At 43.7% G+C, this 15,486-nt stretch overlaps 1 protein-coding gene across 1 annotated transcript in view; it reads right to left on the bottom strand.

Moving 5' to 3' along the window:
• The window catches only part of si:dkey-49n23.1 (semaphorin-3D), a 231,277-nt gene that overhangs the window by 55,991 nt on the left and 159,800 nt on the right, over positions 1–15,486 (bottom strand). The window contains exons 3-8 of the mRNA XM_034165916.1: positions 13,044–13,198; positions 12,906–12,968; positions 11,287–11,406; positions 11,096–11,186; positions 9,600–9,728; positions 9,365–9,507 (exon numbers count right to left, since the gene is read on the bottom strand). Of these exons, the coding sequence (XP_034021807.1) occupies positions 9,365–9,507; positions 9,600–9,728; positions 11,096–11,186; positions 11,287–11,406; positions 12,906–12,968; positions 13,044–13,198 (701 nt within the window). The remainder of the gene's footprint in view (positions 1–9,364; positions 9,508–9,599; positions 9,729–11,095; positions 11,187–11,286; positions 11,407–12,905; positions 12,969–13,043; positions 13,199–15,486) is intronic.

Here is a 15,486-nt window from a genome sequence, read left to right as displayed (position 1 = left end):
CCTTGTGCGGTGATGCAATGTTCTCTGGTTTCTGCTCAGTCAGGTTGGAGCGCCGCAGCTTTACGAGGAATGTTTGTAGATGGGTTAAATGAGTCATTAAAAGACGAGCCGGCAGTCCGTGACGAGCCAAACGATTTAGATGAGCTAATATCGTTGGTGATTCGTCTAGATGATCGGATGAAGGAGCGTGGACGCGAGAGAGGGCGGCCATCAGAGCGGGTTTTTTCGTCTCGGGGCTTTCCCCGACACAGATCTGGGCCGCCTCTTTTTCGCCCCACTGAAGCTCCTCCGACGGGACCTCTGGCTCCTCCTGTTGACGAGCCCATGCAGCTCGGACGAGCAGAGATTACTGTATTGCCCCGATATGTAAGCGTCAAGAGAAATAATGGTGACGTATCTCCAAGTGTTCTGGGACAGGCAAAATAACACACATAAAAAAAAAAAATCTAGCACGGGTAAATGTTTTGTTTTCTTTAAATAGGGGTTATAATTGTATGGGGAGTCAGAGGCGTATCTGGTGGAGTGACTGTTAGGCGGTTAGAAGTCTGCCTGGGCTCACGTCATTGTTAAATTTTATGTGTTTTTAGGTATTTTCTGTTTGGGTTGTTGGGTCGTTTTATTTTGTTGTTTTTTATTTCTCTACATCCCTAACCCCAACCTCACTTGCCCCAAGACCGTTTGTCTTGTGGGTTGTGGGGTGGTGCAGGTTGGTCACGCTGAGCATTCTCAGAAGACCTCTGCACCTAGGGGGGGGGGGGGGGGGGGGGGGGGGGGGGGGGGGTGTTAGAGGCGTTTTTCTTGGTTTGGTTAGGGCCCGGTTCCACTCCAGCCTCGGTGAGCCTTTGTACCGTTCGTCATTGGTGTTGCCGGGGTGTGGTGCAGCGGAGACTTACCTCAGTCGGAGGGGTGGGCCGATCTGTTGCCGTTCGCCATTTCGGTAGTTCCACCCCTCCCGAGAGGCTGGGGTATGGTCGAGTTGGGGCACCGGACGTATTTCCGGTTCTCTGCTGCGCCTTGGGGTTGGAGCTGGGTTAGTTTTTTCCTGTTCCCTTCTCCGGCTTAATATTTTGAGCCGTTCGCCAAAGTTGAGCCGCCGAGGGGCTCTGGGAGGGACCCGGGATCTTTCGGGGTGCCGGGGAGGGTAACAGGGTTTACGGTCATTTTATATCCCCCCGGGGTTGTTTTTGGTAGTCCTCCGGGGGTTGATTTTTGATTTTGTTCTGTTTCCTTCCGGGTTCCACCTCCAGGGTTGATGGGAGGGTCCTCTGGGGGGGAATTGGCTTGGGGCCAACTAGCCAAGTGTGACCGGGTCTGGGGTTCCGGGGTTGTGGGGAGGGTACCTCCTGGGGTTGATGGTACGGTCCTCTGGGGGGCGCCGTTTGCTCCATGTACACCTGGGGACCTTTGTGGGATTATGGTTCTAGCTGTTCCTCCTGGAACTGGCGATGAAGGCCTTCTGGGGGGGGTTGGGCTCTGCAGGTCATTCTGGGGGGGTTGTTTGTTATTTTTCTTTTATGCATTTACATTTGTATTGTGTTTGTGGGGCTGTGTTGGGTTTTTGCGTTTGGGAGTTTTTCTTTTCTTCCCGGGGTTTGATGGGACGGTCCCCTGGGGAGGTTTTGGGTGGGTTTTATGTTTTTTTTCTGTGTGTTGAATTGTACTGGGGAATGTTTTGGGGCTTTTGTTGATGCCAGCCGGCCTTCCAGCTGCGGTGCCTGTCCTGCTGTCTGTGGTGGACCTTAGGAGCGTGGTGCTGTCTGCTTCCTGACGTGGACCCCGGAGGGAGGTGCTGTTCTCGGGCCTGGTCTGTTCGGTCGCCGGGAGGCTTCCCGTTAAAGGGGTGGTACTGTTGTGTGTTGGGGGGTGTGGCTGGATATTTTGGTGTTCTTTTCTTTTCTTTGCGCTTCAGGTGGCATGGAAACTGATTTGTCTGTGGAGAAGGTGCTGGCTGAAGAGTCCTCACCCTCATCAACATCATGTGCAGCACCTGTGAATGGTGCTCACATGCAACCTTAAAGACTTTCAGCTGAAGCAGATAATTGGATGGCGTTCTGCATTTAAGTCATGTGTGATTCAAGCAGAACTGCCAGGAACTCGACCTTGTGATGTTCGTTTGTGAGACGCTGAGGACCGCGCCTGGGTTTGACACATCGAGCCCGTGAAGCAAGGAAGGGTGAGGACACATGCTGTCAGCACACATCAAAGGTGATTAAGTGTTTGACTAATTGTTGATAGTAACTTGGTGTTTTGTTACACAGTATACTTGAATTGTGATGAGAATTGTGCAGCTTGCTTCTCACTGCTGTGGCGTGCGGATAAGTGATCCTCCACCTGTTGTGAGAAGCTGCTCATTTGCATAAAGTTAAAAAAGATACAGACCTGAATGTGTTGCTGATAGCGTGTGTCTTTTGAAAGATATTGTTGTAACTGCTGACTTACCTCACCTCTTCTTTGCTTCACAGAGAGTCAGTTTGTCGTGTCCACCTGGGGGGTGTTTGGCGGTGGTAGTGGGTCCGGGAGCGCCGGGCTTTGATCTTTACGGGCGCTGGAGAGCGTGCCAACAGTCACTCCACCAGAAGGACGCTATTTTTATTTTTACACTTTTTATGCACCAGCGGTGAAATAAATATATTGTTTTTGGAACCGCTTTTCTGGTTATTTTTAGCGCTGGGTTCCGTCTGACGCAGGTCCGCTCCTCAACCCGCGTCGACACATAACAGTAGGATTAGAAATAGCAAAATAAAATAAAAAATGCATCATGAAAATGTGCACGAAATGAGCACGAAAAAAAAGCATGAGACTGGGCTGACCTGAGTATAAGTTGCAGGACCTCCCAACCTCATGAAAAAAAAAACACACGACTTACATTCTGGAAAATACTGTAACACTCAAATTATGAGGGAACATTCCCTACTCCTGCAACTGGAAAAGGACATGGAGATACCTTTCACCTGGCTGCAAGAAATATTTGGGATGAGGAAATGCACTGATGGCCTGCCTGTGTGGTTGCCAATCAGGGCCAAGGGTCATTCTGCAGTGTGACAGATGCTGCTGTGTGATTCTTTTGCCTGCTACTATTTTGTTCAGGGAAGCCAAAGAACATCCACTTGTGGAATCCATAAGTTAATTTCACAGAACTTGGACACCAGATGCAGTTCCCGATGCAACTTCAGCGATACAAGGAGGATGAGTCGGCTTTGAACCCTGGACCTGAATGCTGTGTGGCAAGAGTAGCTGATAATCACAAACATTATTTGTGTGGAAACTGCCGTACACAAAGAAGTATGCAAGTCCCATATGGGCCTCGAGGCCTGTTGGTGCCGGCGCTTATATCCAATGAGTGTCTACTACTCCCCCTGGAAAGGGACGCCAACCCAATGCAGGTTACTTGCCCAACCAAGGCTGGTACACATTTACTACAGTTGGGTGGACTGAGACAATATAGATTAAACGTCTTGCTCTCGGACACAGACAGGTAAGCGGAGTCGAATCCTGCTCTACATATTATCCAGTGAGTTCCCGGCTGTAGAACAGGAAGCTCAATGGATACAAGAACTGTGCTTTGAAGTTAAAATGAACATGCATTTAAAATGTTAGACAGCAAATAGAGGACTACGAGGTCTGTTAGAAAAGTAACCGACCTTTTTATTTTTTTCAAAAACCTGATGGATTTGAATCACGTGCTTGCATGAGCCAACCTTGAACCTTCGTGCGCATGCGTGATTTTTTTCACGCCTGTTGGTTGTGTCATCAAAAACCCAGACAGAGCTTTAATTCATTTGAAAGCTTGACTCTTAGTCTTGTCCATCCAAATTGGAAGTCCCAAAAACCGGTTTTATTTGTTGTTATTTATCGTCTACCTGGTCATTACTGTGAGTTTCTCTGTGAATTTTCAGACCTTTTGTCTGACTTAGTGCTTAGCTCAGATAAGATAATTATAGTGGGCGATTTTAACATCCACATTGATGCTGAGAATGACAGCCTCAACACTGCATTTAATCTATTATTAGACTCAAATGGCTTCGCTCAAAATGTAAATGAGTCCACTCACCACTTTAACCATACTTTAGATCTTGTTCTGACTTATGGTATGGAAATTGAAGACTTAACAGTATTCCCTGAAAACCCCCTTCTGTCTGATCATGTCTTAATAACATTTACATTTACTTTAATGGACTACCTAGCAGTGGGGAATAAGTTTCATTACAGCAGAAGTCTTTCGGAAAGCGCTGTAACTAGGTTTAAGGATATGATTCCTTCTTTGTTATGTTCTCCAATGCCATATACCAACACAGTGCAGAGTAGCTACCTAAACTCTGTGAGTGAGATAGATTATCTCGTCAATAGTTTTACATCCTCATTGAGCACAACTTTGAATGCTGTAGCTCCTCTGAAAAAGAGAGCCTTAAATCAGAAGTGCCTGACTCCGTGGTATAACTCACAAACTCGCAGCTTAAAGCAGATAACCCGTACGCTGGAGAGGAAATGGCGTCTCACTAATTTAGAAGATGTTCACTTAGCCTGGAAAACGAGTCTGTTGCTCTATAAAAAAAGCCCTCCGTAAAGCTAGGACATCTTACTACTCATCACTAATTGAAGAAAATAAGAACAACCCCAGGTTTCTTTTCAGCACTGTAGCCAGGCTGACAAAGAGTCAGAGCTCCACTGAGCAGAGTATTCCTTTAACTTTAACTAGTAATGACTTCATGACTTTCTTTGCTAATAAAATTTTAACTATTAGAGAAAAAATTACTTATAACCATCCCAAAGACATATCGTTATCTTTTGCTGCTTTCAGTAATGCTGGTATTTGGTTAGATTCTTTCTCTCTGATTGTTCTGTCTGAGTTATTTTCATTAGTTACTTCCTCCAAACCATCAACATGTCTATTAGACCCCATTCCTACCAGGCTGCTCAAGGAAGCCCTACCATTAATTAATGCTTCAATCTTAAATATGATCAATCTGTCTTTATTAGTTGGCTATGTACCACATGCTTTTAAGGTGGCAGTAATTAAACCATTACCTAAAAAGCCATCACTTGACCCAGCTATCTTAGCTAATTATAGGCCAATCTCCAACCTTCCTTTTCTCTCAAAAATTCTTGAAAGGGTAGTTGTAAAACAGCTAACTGATCATCTGCAGAGGAATGGTCTATTTGAAAAGTTTCAGTCAGGTTTTAGAATTCATCATAGTACAGAAACAGCATTAGTGAAGGTTACAAATGATCTTCTTATGGCCTCAGACAGTGGACTCATCTCTGTGCTTGTCCTGTTAGACCTCAGTGCTGCTTTTGATACTGTTGACCATAAAATTTTATTACAGAGATTAGAGCATGCCATAGGTATTAAAGGCACTGCGCTGCTGTGGTTTGAATCATATTTATCTACACTCAACAAAAATATAAACGCAACACTTTTGGTTTTGCTCCCATTTTGTATGAGATGAACTCAAAGATCTAAAACTTTTTCCTCATACACAATATCACCATTTCCCTCAAATATTGGTCACAAACCAGTCTAAATCTGTGACAGTGAGCACTTCTACTTTGCTGAGATAATCCATCCCACCTCACAGGTGTGCCATATCAAGATGCTGATTAGACACCATGATTAGTGCACAGGTGTGCCTTAGACTGCCCACAATAAAAGGCCACTCTAAAAGGTGCAGTTTTATCACACAGCACAATGCCACAGATGTCGCAAGATTTGAGGGAGCGTGCAATTGGCATGCTGACAGCAGGAATGTCAACCAGAGCTGTTGCTCGTGTATTGAATGTTCATTTCTCTACCACAAGCCGTCTCCAAAGGCGTTTCAGGGAATTTGGCAGTACATCCAACCAGCCTCACAACCGCAGACCACGTGTAACCACACCAGCCCAGAACCTCCACATCCAGCATGTTCACCTCCAAGATCGTCTGAGACCAGCCACTCGGACAGCTGCTGAAACAATCGGTTTGCATAACCAAAGAATTTCTGCACAAACTGTCAGAAACCGTCTCAGGGAAGCTCATCTGCATGCTCGTCGTCCTCATCGGGGTCTCGACCTGACTCCAGTTCGTCGTCGTAACCGACTTGAGTGGGCAAATGCTCACATTCGCTGGCGTTTGGCACGTTGGAGAGGTGTTCTCTTCACGGATGAATCCGGGTTCACACTGTCCAGGGCAGATGGCAGACAGCGTGTGTGGCGTCGTGTGGGTGAGCGGTTTTCTGATGTCAATGTTGTGGATCGAGTGGCCCATGGTGGCGGTGGGGTTATGGTATGGACAGGTGTCTGTTATAGACGAAGAACACAGGTGCATTTTATTGATGGCATTATGAATGCACAGAGATACCGTGACGAGATCCTGAGGCCCATTGTTGTGCCATACATCCAAGAACATCACCTCATGTTGCAGCAGGATAATGCACGGCCCCATGTTGCAAGGATCTGTACACAATTCTTGGAAGCTGAAAATGTCCCAGTTCTTGCATGGCCGGCATACTCACCGGACATGTCACCCATTGAGCATGTTTGGGATGCTCTGGACCGGCGTATATTACAGCGTGTACCAGTTCCTGCCAATATCCAGCAACTTTGCACAGCCATTGAAGAGGAGTGAACCAACATTCCACAGGCCACAACTGACAACCCGATCAACTCTATGCGAAGGAGATGTGTTGCACTGCATGAGGCAAATGGTGGTCACACCAGATACTGACTGGTATACCCCCCCCCCCCCCCCCCCCCAATAAAACAAAACTGCACCTTTCAGAGTGGCCTTTTATTGTGGACAGTCTAAGGCACACCTGTGCACTAATCATGGTGTCTAATCAGCATCTTGATATGGCACACCTGTGAGGTGGGATGGATTATCTCAGCAAAGGAGAAGTGCTCACTATCACAGATTTAGACTGGTTTGTGAGCAATATTTGAGGGAAATGGTGATATTGTGTATGTGGAAAAACTTTTAGATCTTTGAGTTCATCTCATACAAAATGGGAGCAAAACCAAAAGTGTTGCGTTTATATTTTTGTTCAGTGTAATAGATTACAATTTGTTCGATTACAATTTGTTCATGTAAATGGGGAGTCTTCTTCACAGACTAAGGTTAATTATGGAGTTCCACAAGGTTCTGTGCTAGGACCAATTTTATTCACTTTATACACGCTTCCCTTAGGCAGTATTATTAGAAAGCATTGCTTAAATTTTCATTGTTACGCAGATGATACCCAGCTTTATCTATCCATGAAGCCAGAGGACACACATCAATTAGTTAAACTGCAGGAATGTCTTACAGACATAAAGACATGGATGACCTCTAATTTCCTGCTTTTAAATTCAGATAAAACTGAAGTTATTGTACTTGACCCCACAAATCTTAGAAACATGGTGTCTAACCAGATGCTTACTCTGGATGGCATTACCCTGACCTCTAGTAATACTGTGAGAAATCTTGGAGTCATTTTTGATCAGGATAAGTCCTTCAATGCGCATATTAAGCAAATATGTAGGACTGCTTTTTTGCATTTGCGCAGTATCTGTAAAATTAGAAAGGTCTTGTCTCAGAGTGATGCTGAAAAATTAATTCATGCATTTATTTCCTCTAGGCTGGACTATTGTAATTCATTATTATCAGGTTGTCCTAAAAGTTCCCTGAAAAGCCTTCAGTTAATTCAAAATGCTGCAGCTAGAGTACTGACAGGGACTAGAAGGACAGAGCATATTTCACCCATATTGGCCTCTCTTCATTGGCTTCCTGTTAATTCTAGAATAGAACTTAAAATTCTTCTCCTTACTTATAAGGTTTTGAATAATCAGGTCCCATTGTATCTTAGGGACCTCATAGTACCATATCACCCCAATAGAGCGCTTCGCTCTCAGACTGCAGGCATACTTGTAGTTCCTAGGGTTTTTAAGAGTAGAATGGGAGGCAGAGCCTTCAGCTTTCAGGCTCCTCTATTGTGGAACCAGCTCCCAATTCAGATCAGGGAGACAGACACCCTCTCTACTTTTAAGATTAGGCTTAAAACTTTCCTTTTTGCTAAAGCTTATAGTTAGGGCTGGATCAGGTGACCCTGATCCATCCCTTAGTTATGCTGCTATAGACTTAGACTGCTGGGGGGTTCCCATGATGCACTGAGTGTTTCTTTCTCTTTTTGCTCTGTATGCACCACTCTGCATTTAATCATTAGTGATTGATCGCTGCTCTCTTCCACAGCATGTCTTTTTCCTGATTCTCTCCCCTCAGCCCCAACCAATCCCAGCAGAAGACTGCCCCTCCCTGAGCCTGGGTCTGCTGGAGGTTTCTTCCTGTTAAAAGGGAGTTTTTCTTTCCCACTTGTTGTGTGGGCCGCTGAAGAGGAGGTACTGCTGGCCCACCACCACCAGATGGCGCCCTGCTTGGAGTGCGGGCTCCAAGCATGAGAGGGCGTCGGAGCCGCTGGAGGTGACACCTGTCACCTATCAACACCAGCTGTCACCCATCACCACCACCATGTTGTAACACGTCCAGCTCGTCCACAATTTCTCGGATAGTCACACGACTGAAAAGCCACTGAAAGCCGTCTGAATCTTCCGAATGGTGGACAAGGTAAGCATGCCACAACATGTCCTGTGAGGTTTCATCACGGAGGTGCTTTTGCTGCGCCATCAGCTTCGTGCCGATGAATTTCGCCGCCACTCCTTTTCATGGAATGTGCCGAAAAAGTGCTGATGTCCACCTCTTCCGCAATTTCTCGGATAATCACTCGACGGTCCCATATCACCACAGCATTCACTTTGGAAATGATCCAGTCGTTTCAGCGTGTTGATGCCAACCGGAGCGTGGCGCGCTCTCCACCGTTGTGCGGCCGTCTTTAAACCGGTTGTACCGCTCCTTAATCTGTGTGATGCCCAGAGGATCGTCACCGAAAGCCGTCTGAATAATCCGAATGGTTTCCACCTGGCTGTCGCCCAGTTTCTTGCAAAATTTGATGCAGTCGCGCTGCTCCAGTCGTTCCGCCATTTCCTTGCAAAGAAAAAACGACGAGAGACTACACCGATCCTCACACAAAGGCTGCTTACAAGCAAATGATGCAACTGACAGGCATGAAAAAATCATGCATGCGCACGAAGGTTCAAGGTTGGCTCATGCAAGCACACGTGATTCAAATCCATCAGGTTTTTGAAAAAAAATAAAAAGGTCGGATACTTTTCTAACAGACCTCATACATGTTGGTGGTAACACAGCCATTAAGTTGATGATGTCACAGCTCTTACTTTCTAGCATTTACAGTAGTTCTGCAAAAATGGTGGTTTTTAATTACTGCACTGGGCTTTTCTGCCTGTTTTGTCCAGCGTCCGACATTAACGAGTCTATGTTGTTTTATCTCCCTGTTCGTACCTTACAGACTCGAGCCACGCGGCTGTACACCCTCTTGTCCCACTCTCCGGCCTCCACCGCCTTCTCCTTGAAGAAGAAGTAGACTTTGTCGTCGTCTGGACTGTGAGTGTCAGGGATGGAGAAGGAGCCGATGAATTCCGGCTCTGGGAAGGAAACAGGAAGTAAGCGGTTACTTTCACAGTCTCATAATTCAGACTGACTGAAAACTGGCACGGATGGCAGCAGAGCGTCTCACCGTTAAGCCAGTTGTGATCGTAGGCTTCAGTGCGGATGTAATGCTGACTGCTGCCTTGGATCAGCGTGCGGAAAATCGCAGCATTCGCTCCCATAAAATCGACAGAAGTGCCAGCATACAACTGACCATCTACAGAGCAAGAAGTAACCACAGAACAGAAGATGCTGCTGTGAAGATTTATCTTCTTTTTGAGCAAATTAACAACGTAATTAATCTGTTTCTTCTTTCTAACATGTCTGTTACTACTTGGTATTTTTGCAACATTCTTCACTTTGTCCACTAATAAGGTGGAAAAGACCTTGAAGAAGATTTTTTTTTTTCTTATATGCGTGCAAAAGCAAAAAAATAAATAAAGAAGAAAAGAAAAGAAAAGAAAAGAAGGAAAAACATATTTGATTTTTTAAATACAGTTGTACAAATAAAACAAAATTCTTGTAATGTCACTGTGTCAACATTTAAAAAAAAATACAGGTGTGAATAATAACATGATAATCAAGAATTTTTTTTATAATGAAAAACTTCATAAAAGGCAAAAAATAAATAAAAAATATGGACATTGCTATGGGTGTTAGGGTGCGCTCCCTATGGGCCTGGTTATTCAGAGTGGTGTTGGCTGGATTTTCGCTCTTCATACTCCGCGCCCACCTCCTGGCTATACAGACATCCATGCAGTCATTGCCACAGACAACACTCACGCCTCGATACATGTCCACGGGTGTGCGACCATTCGCTATGAGCAATTCAATAACAGCATATTGTTTCAAACCCACGTCCATGGATGTCGCCTTTTTTTTAACCAAATACTGTGCACATGTGGTACATTGAAGGTGATTCAGCTGCAGTTGTAGGCAAAACCCCCTTGGTGCAGCGATCATCAGTAAGTAAAAGATTATAACTGACCAGTTCCACTTCAACATCTTGCTTGTTATTAAAATAATCATGTAGTAAACCAACCACACAGCTGGTGGTACCCATGCAGACTCTTTACATGATGAATAATTGATCATTTTTCAGTTTCTGTAAAACTCATTTTGTAATCAAATAAAATGTGCAGGTTCCTATAAAATATAACATCAATAATTAATCTTTCTCAGGAGTCTGAGAAAGTCTGATCTTCAGTGAGCTGCCCATTAAAAGACCATCACTCATCCTTTATCCAGCTCCAACCTGAGCCTTAATTGTTCCTTTCTCAGTTTGGTCACCGTCTGGGTGGATTCCGAGCAGCTCTCACCACCGAGATCAGGATGAGCGAGTAAAAGACGTGATGTGAAAACAAAGCTGATGTGTTTTATGTCACAGGCGGCGACTGACATCAGCATGTGAATGACTTCATCTGTTGGACCACACAGGCTGCAGCTGAACGGACCATGTGCAGCCAGGGAGGGGGCGTGGCTGCAGACAGTGCCGGGACCGTCTGCTGTGGCACATCAGCGTTGTCACAACATGGATTAGTGTGCCTGTGTGCATGTGCATACGTGTGTGTGCCGTGTACCCACCTGTCAGCCGTGCGGTGAAAGGTTCCCTGGGGCTGAAGGGACATTTCCCTCTGCCTGACTCTGCCGTGTGAGACAACATGAACAGCAGAGCCTGCAGGAGAGACACACAGACAGAACCCATGAGGCCATCAGCCTCTCCTCTTACGAGTCACAGTCATGGCTGACTGAATGAATGGATGAATTCTCCTCACCTCTTTGCTGTGGCCTAAGTGCAGGTAGTTACACTGTGGATGGAAGGCGCCGGTGCCACAAGCATAAATGTGCGTCTTATTGAAGGGCTGCAGCAGCCGCACAAAGTTGGCACAGTCGGCCTGAAATTACAAAGTTGCACCAGAAAATTATATATTCAACCTTCAACTCTTGATTGTTATTTTGTGTCTTTTTGTGACAGAACAAACAATCCGGCACAAAAGAGTGTAACAGCCAACACCACAATAAGCAGATGATGAAGATAAAGTTTTTACAAAGTAAAACATGATGTAAGAAAGCAAACATTTCCATTTTGTGCGAACAAATAAATAAAAATAAATAAATCACTTTCCTGAGAGATGATCTTCTTATTATGACTTTGGTGTTGTAATTCTGTATTTTGTTCAAACGTTTTAACCTTCTGTCAGGTGTTTAGGCTTTAAAATCAGTTTTTTTATTTTAGGTGTGACTGATAGCGATGCAGTTCACACCTCAAACACAGGAAGAACAAACACACTGGTCACGCTGCTTGTGTGAGTTAACCAGCACAACAAAGAACCTTTGAGCAAAGCAGCAGTTGTTAAATCAGAGGTCAGTATATGAGGAAGAATTCAAATTGCGACAATACTAGTTTTACTTTGTGAATAGTGTTTGTTCACACAAAGTGAAAAAAAGAAGTGATCTACAGTCTCAGCTTGGTGTCGGAACTGAACAAGGTGTCGAAATAGCCTGCACTTGGGTTCAAAAAGTCAAACACCGAGGTAACGTGCTACCGCAGTTAGAGTTTGCACACAAAATTTGGGAGGAACAGTAGACCGACTTCTCAGCTGTAGCTATATGCAAAAGGGCAAGGTCAAAGGTTAAGGTCAAAAGATTACAACTAATTCTGAAACAGCATATAAAGCCTTCATAGGTCATCTATCTCTATGTAAAGGGCAGAGACGCAGGTTTATAACCAGAGGATCATAGTTTGAATATTTTGATCAGACATGAAAAACACAAACATCCCTCCTGAACAAAGTCTCACATCCCCATAGTGCTGCCAGGGTGCACTGAATATGCACGCGCGCGTGTGTGTGTGTGCGTGTGTGTGAGAGAGAAGCATCATTCTAAACCATTAGATTTGCATCAGAGAGTCTAATTACCATTTATGGATAGAGCTCTAGTTCTAGGTTCGGATCCTCTGGGTCTGAATTACGCCACATTGTGCCTTTTTTTACTGGTCTACCAAGACCTGATTAGCCACGTTGGGTTACATGGCTAAACAGGTCTTGGCAGACCATGAAGAATCACAATATGCGGCGTACTTCCTGCTCTACAAAGACCTGATTAGCCATGTTGGGTTTTTACAGCCAATGAAGAGGTCGACCAACAGAAAACACCTGATTTATGTAGGGTGATGAGGAACAGGATCAAGAATTACTGATTCCTGTGGGAATCCCACTGAGGCATTCCCTGTCTGGAGACATCTTCATGCCTGCTGGAACTTTGTATTCAGAGTTTGCAGAAACCATAACATTTCCTGTATGATAACAGAATAAGACTCGATACACGTGTGCGTCTGTAGTCAAACTGACAATCATAATCGCTTCATGACTCAGAATGCATGAAAGACACCTACCTCCAGGCTTTTTCCGGCCAGCCTGCAGTGCTCCACGTTCTCTCTGGCTGCCGGCCAGTAGATCTGATTGACAAAATGACACGTGTGAAGAAATGTTTGGTAATTCTGCTGCTATTGTTAAAAACGCCAACATCTCACCACATGCGTGGGCCGATCCAAATGATCGGGTGTCAGCAGGTAGATGTGGTCTCTCCCTCCAACCAGTAACCAGCCTTGATCCTCATCCAATAGCAAAGCCTGGTAACCACCACCGACCCCACCCTTCCAAAAGATCGCTGAACCGTTCATCAGGTCTGTGCGGGAGACAAGCAAAGACTCATTAGAAAGACAAATATACTGTTGAGGTTAAGAAAAAAACATTTAACCTCTTTGAGCGACTGCAGTCTACATTTAGAACGCACCTTTCTCACTGTGTCCTGTACAACAACATTACCTCTAACCTTGTTGCCATGAAATACAAGGTTCCACAGGGGTCTGTCTTATCGCACCCCTATCGCACCCCCTGTGCACATACTGCGGCATTATGGGATTATTTTTCATTACTACGGTGATGACACTCAATTATGCTTGCTGGTACAGGTGTACCTAATAAAGTGGCCTGTGAGTGTTTATACTATTATAATGATATATTATGTTGATTATTTTTGCATTATAAAAGTCCATACATTGCACACAGCTTCCTGCAAGAGTCTACTGTTCACTTCCGAATTCATGTTTATTGGACGTTTTTCAAATATGGATTAGCATAATCCATATTTGTTTAACTTGAAATGTTGCTTTCAAAGTTAAACAAATATGGATTTAAGATCTGTTTCTTAATCTGTTTCTGTTTAATCTGTTAATCTGTTTAAGATGTTTCTACTACTACATTCCTTTTGTTGTTTGCTGATGATACTGCTCTTTTTATTTCCAGCAAGGATATTGATAGTTCGATTAGGACTTTAAATGATGATCTTTGTAATTATTTAACCTGGTTCAAAGCCAACAGATTAGCGTTAAATATAAAAAGTCTATTTTTCTGTTATTTGCTGGCAATAAAATATGTAATCATGGTGTAATGAAAATTTGCATTGATAATGAAATAATATCTAGGGTCTCACCTATATGTTTTTTGGGTGTGTGGATAGATGAGAAACTGTCTTGGAGAGAACATATTGATCATGTTTGTAAAAAACAAAACAAAAAAAAAACAAGTCAATAAGAATCATAAGCAAAATAAGATATTTAATACATCACAAATGTCTTTTAACATTACAGTATATTATAGTTTAGTTTATCCATATTTAAGTTATTGTAATATTGTATGGGGAAGTACCTTTGCAACTTATATAAACAAAATATTTCTTCTACAGAAAAAATTTGCTTGAATGGCTACTCATCTGAAAACTTGTGCTCCAAGTCCACCTCTGTTTTTTAAATTGCAGCTCTTAAATATTTTCCATATAAATATTTTCTTGACTTGTATGTTTGTTTTCAGAGCTCTCTATGATATTAAGTGGCCTTCCTTCATTAAATATTATTTTGTGCATAACCATCAAATTCATAATTATCCGACCAGGCAGGCTGCACATTTGCATTTACCTTTGCATAGAGCAACTCGTTATCAGCATCACATCAGATATCATGGCGTTAAATGTTGGAATGATAATGTACATCTACTGAATCCATCTATCACTTTATATACGTACAGTAGTGTTCAGAATAATAGTAGTGCTATGTGACTAAAAAGATGAATCCAGGTTTTGAGTATATTTCTTATTGTTACATGGGAAACAAGGTACCAGTAGATTCAGTAGATTCTCACAAATCCAACAAGACCAAGCATTCATGATATGCACACTCTTAAGGCTATGAAATCGGGCTATTAGTAAAAAAAAGTAGAAAAGGGGGTGTTCACAATAATAGTAGTGTGGCCGTCAGTCAGTGAGTTCGTCAATTTTGTGGAACAAACAGGTGTGAATCAGGTGTCCCCTATTTAAGGATGAAGCCAGCACCTGTTGAACATGCTTTTCTCTTTGAAAGCCTGAGGAAAATGGGACGTTCAAGACATTGTTCAGAAGAACAGCGTAGTTTGATTAAGAAGTTGAGTGGAGAGGGGAAAACGTATACGCAGGTGCAAAAAATTATAGGCTGTTCATCTTCAATGATCTCCAATGCTTTAAAATGGACAAAAAAAAACAGAGACGTGTGGAAGAAAATGGAAAACAACCACCAAAATGGATAGAAGAATAACCAGAATGGCAAAGGCTCACCCATTGATCAGCTCCAGGATGATCAAAGACAGTTTGGAGTTACCTGTAAGTGCTGTGACAGTTAGAAGACGCCTGTGTGAAGCTAATTTATTTGCAAGAATTCCCCTCAAAGTCCCTCTGTTAAATAAAAGACGTGCAGAAGAGGTTACAATTTGCCAAAGAACACATCAACTGGCCTAAAAAGAAATGGAGGAATATTTTGTGGACTGATGAGAGTAAAATTGTTCTTTTTGGGTCCAAGGGCCGCAGACAGTTTGTGGGACGACCCCCAAACTCTGAATTCAAGCCACAGTTCACAGTGAATACAGTGAAGCATGGTGGTGCAAGCA

The sequence above is a fragment of the Thalassophryne amazonica genome, chromosome 3, assembly GCF_902500255.1.
Source record: "Thalassophryne amazonica chromosome 3, fThaAma1.1, whole genome shotgun sequence".
NCBI lineage: Eukaryota > Metazoa > Chordata > Actinopteri > Batrachoidiformes > Batrachoididae > Thalassophryne > Thalassophryne amazonica.
Note: the sequence above shows the minus strand (reverse complement) of the source record. Positions and strands in the feature narration are given on the sequence as shown.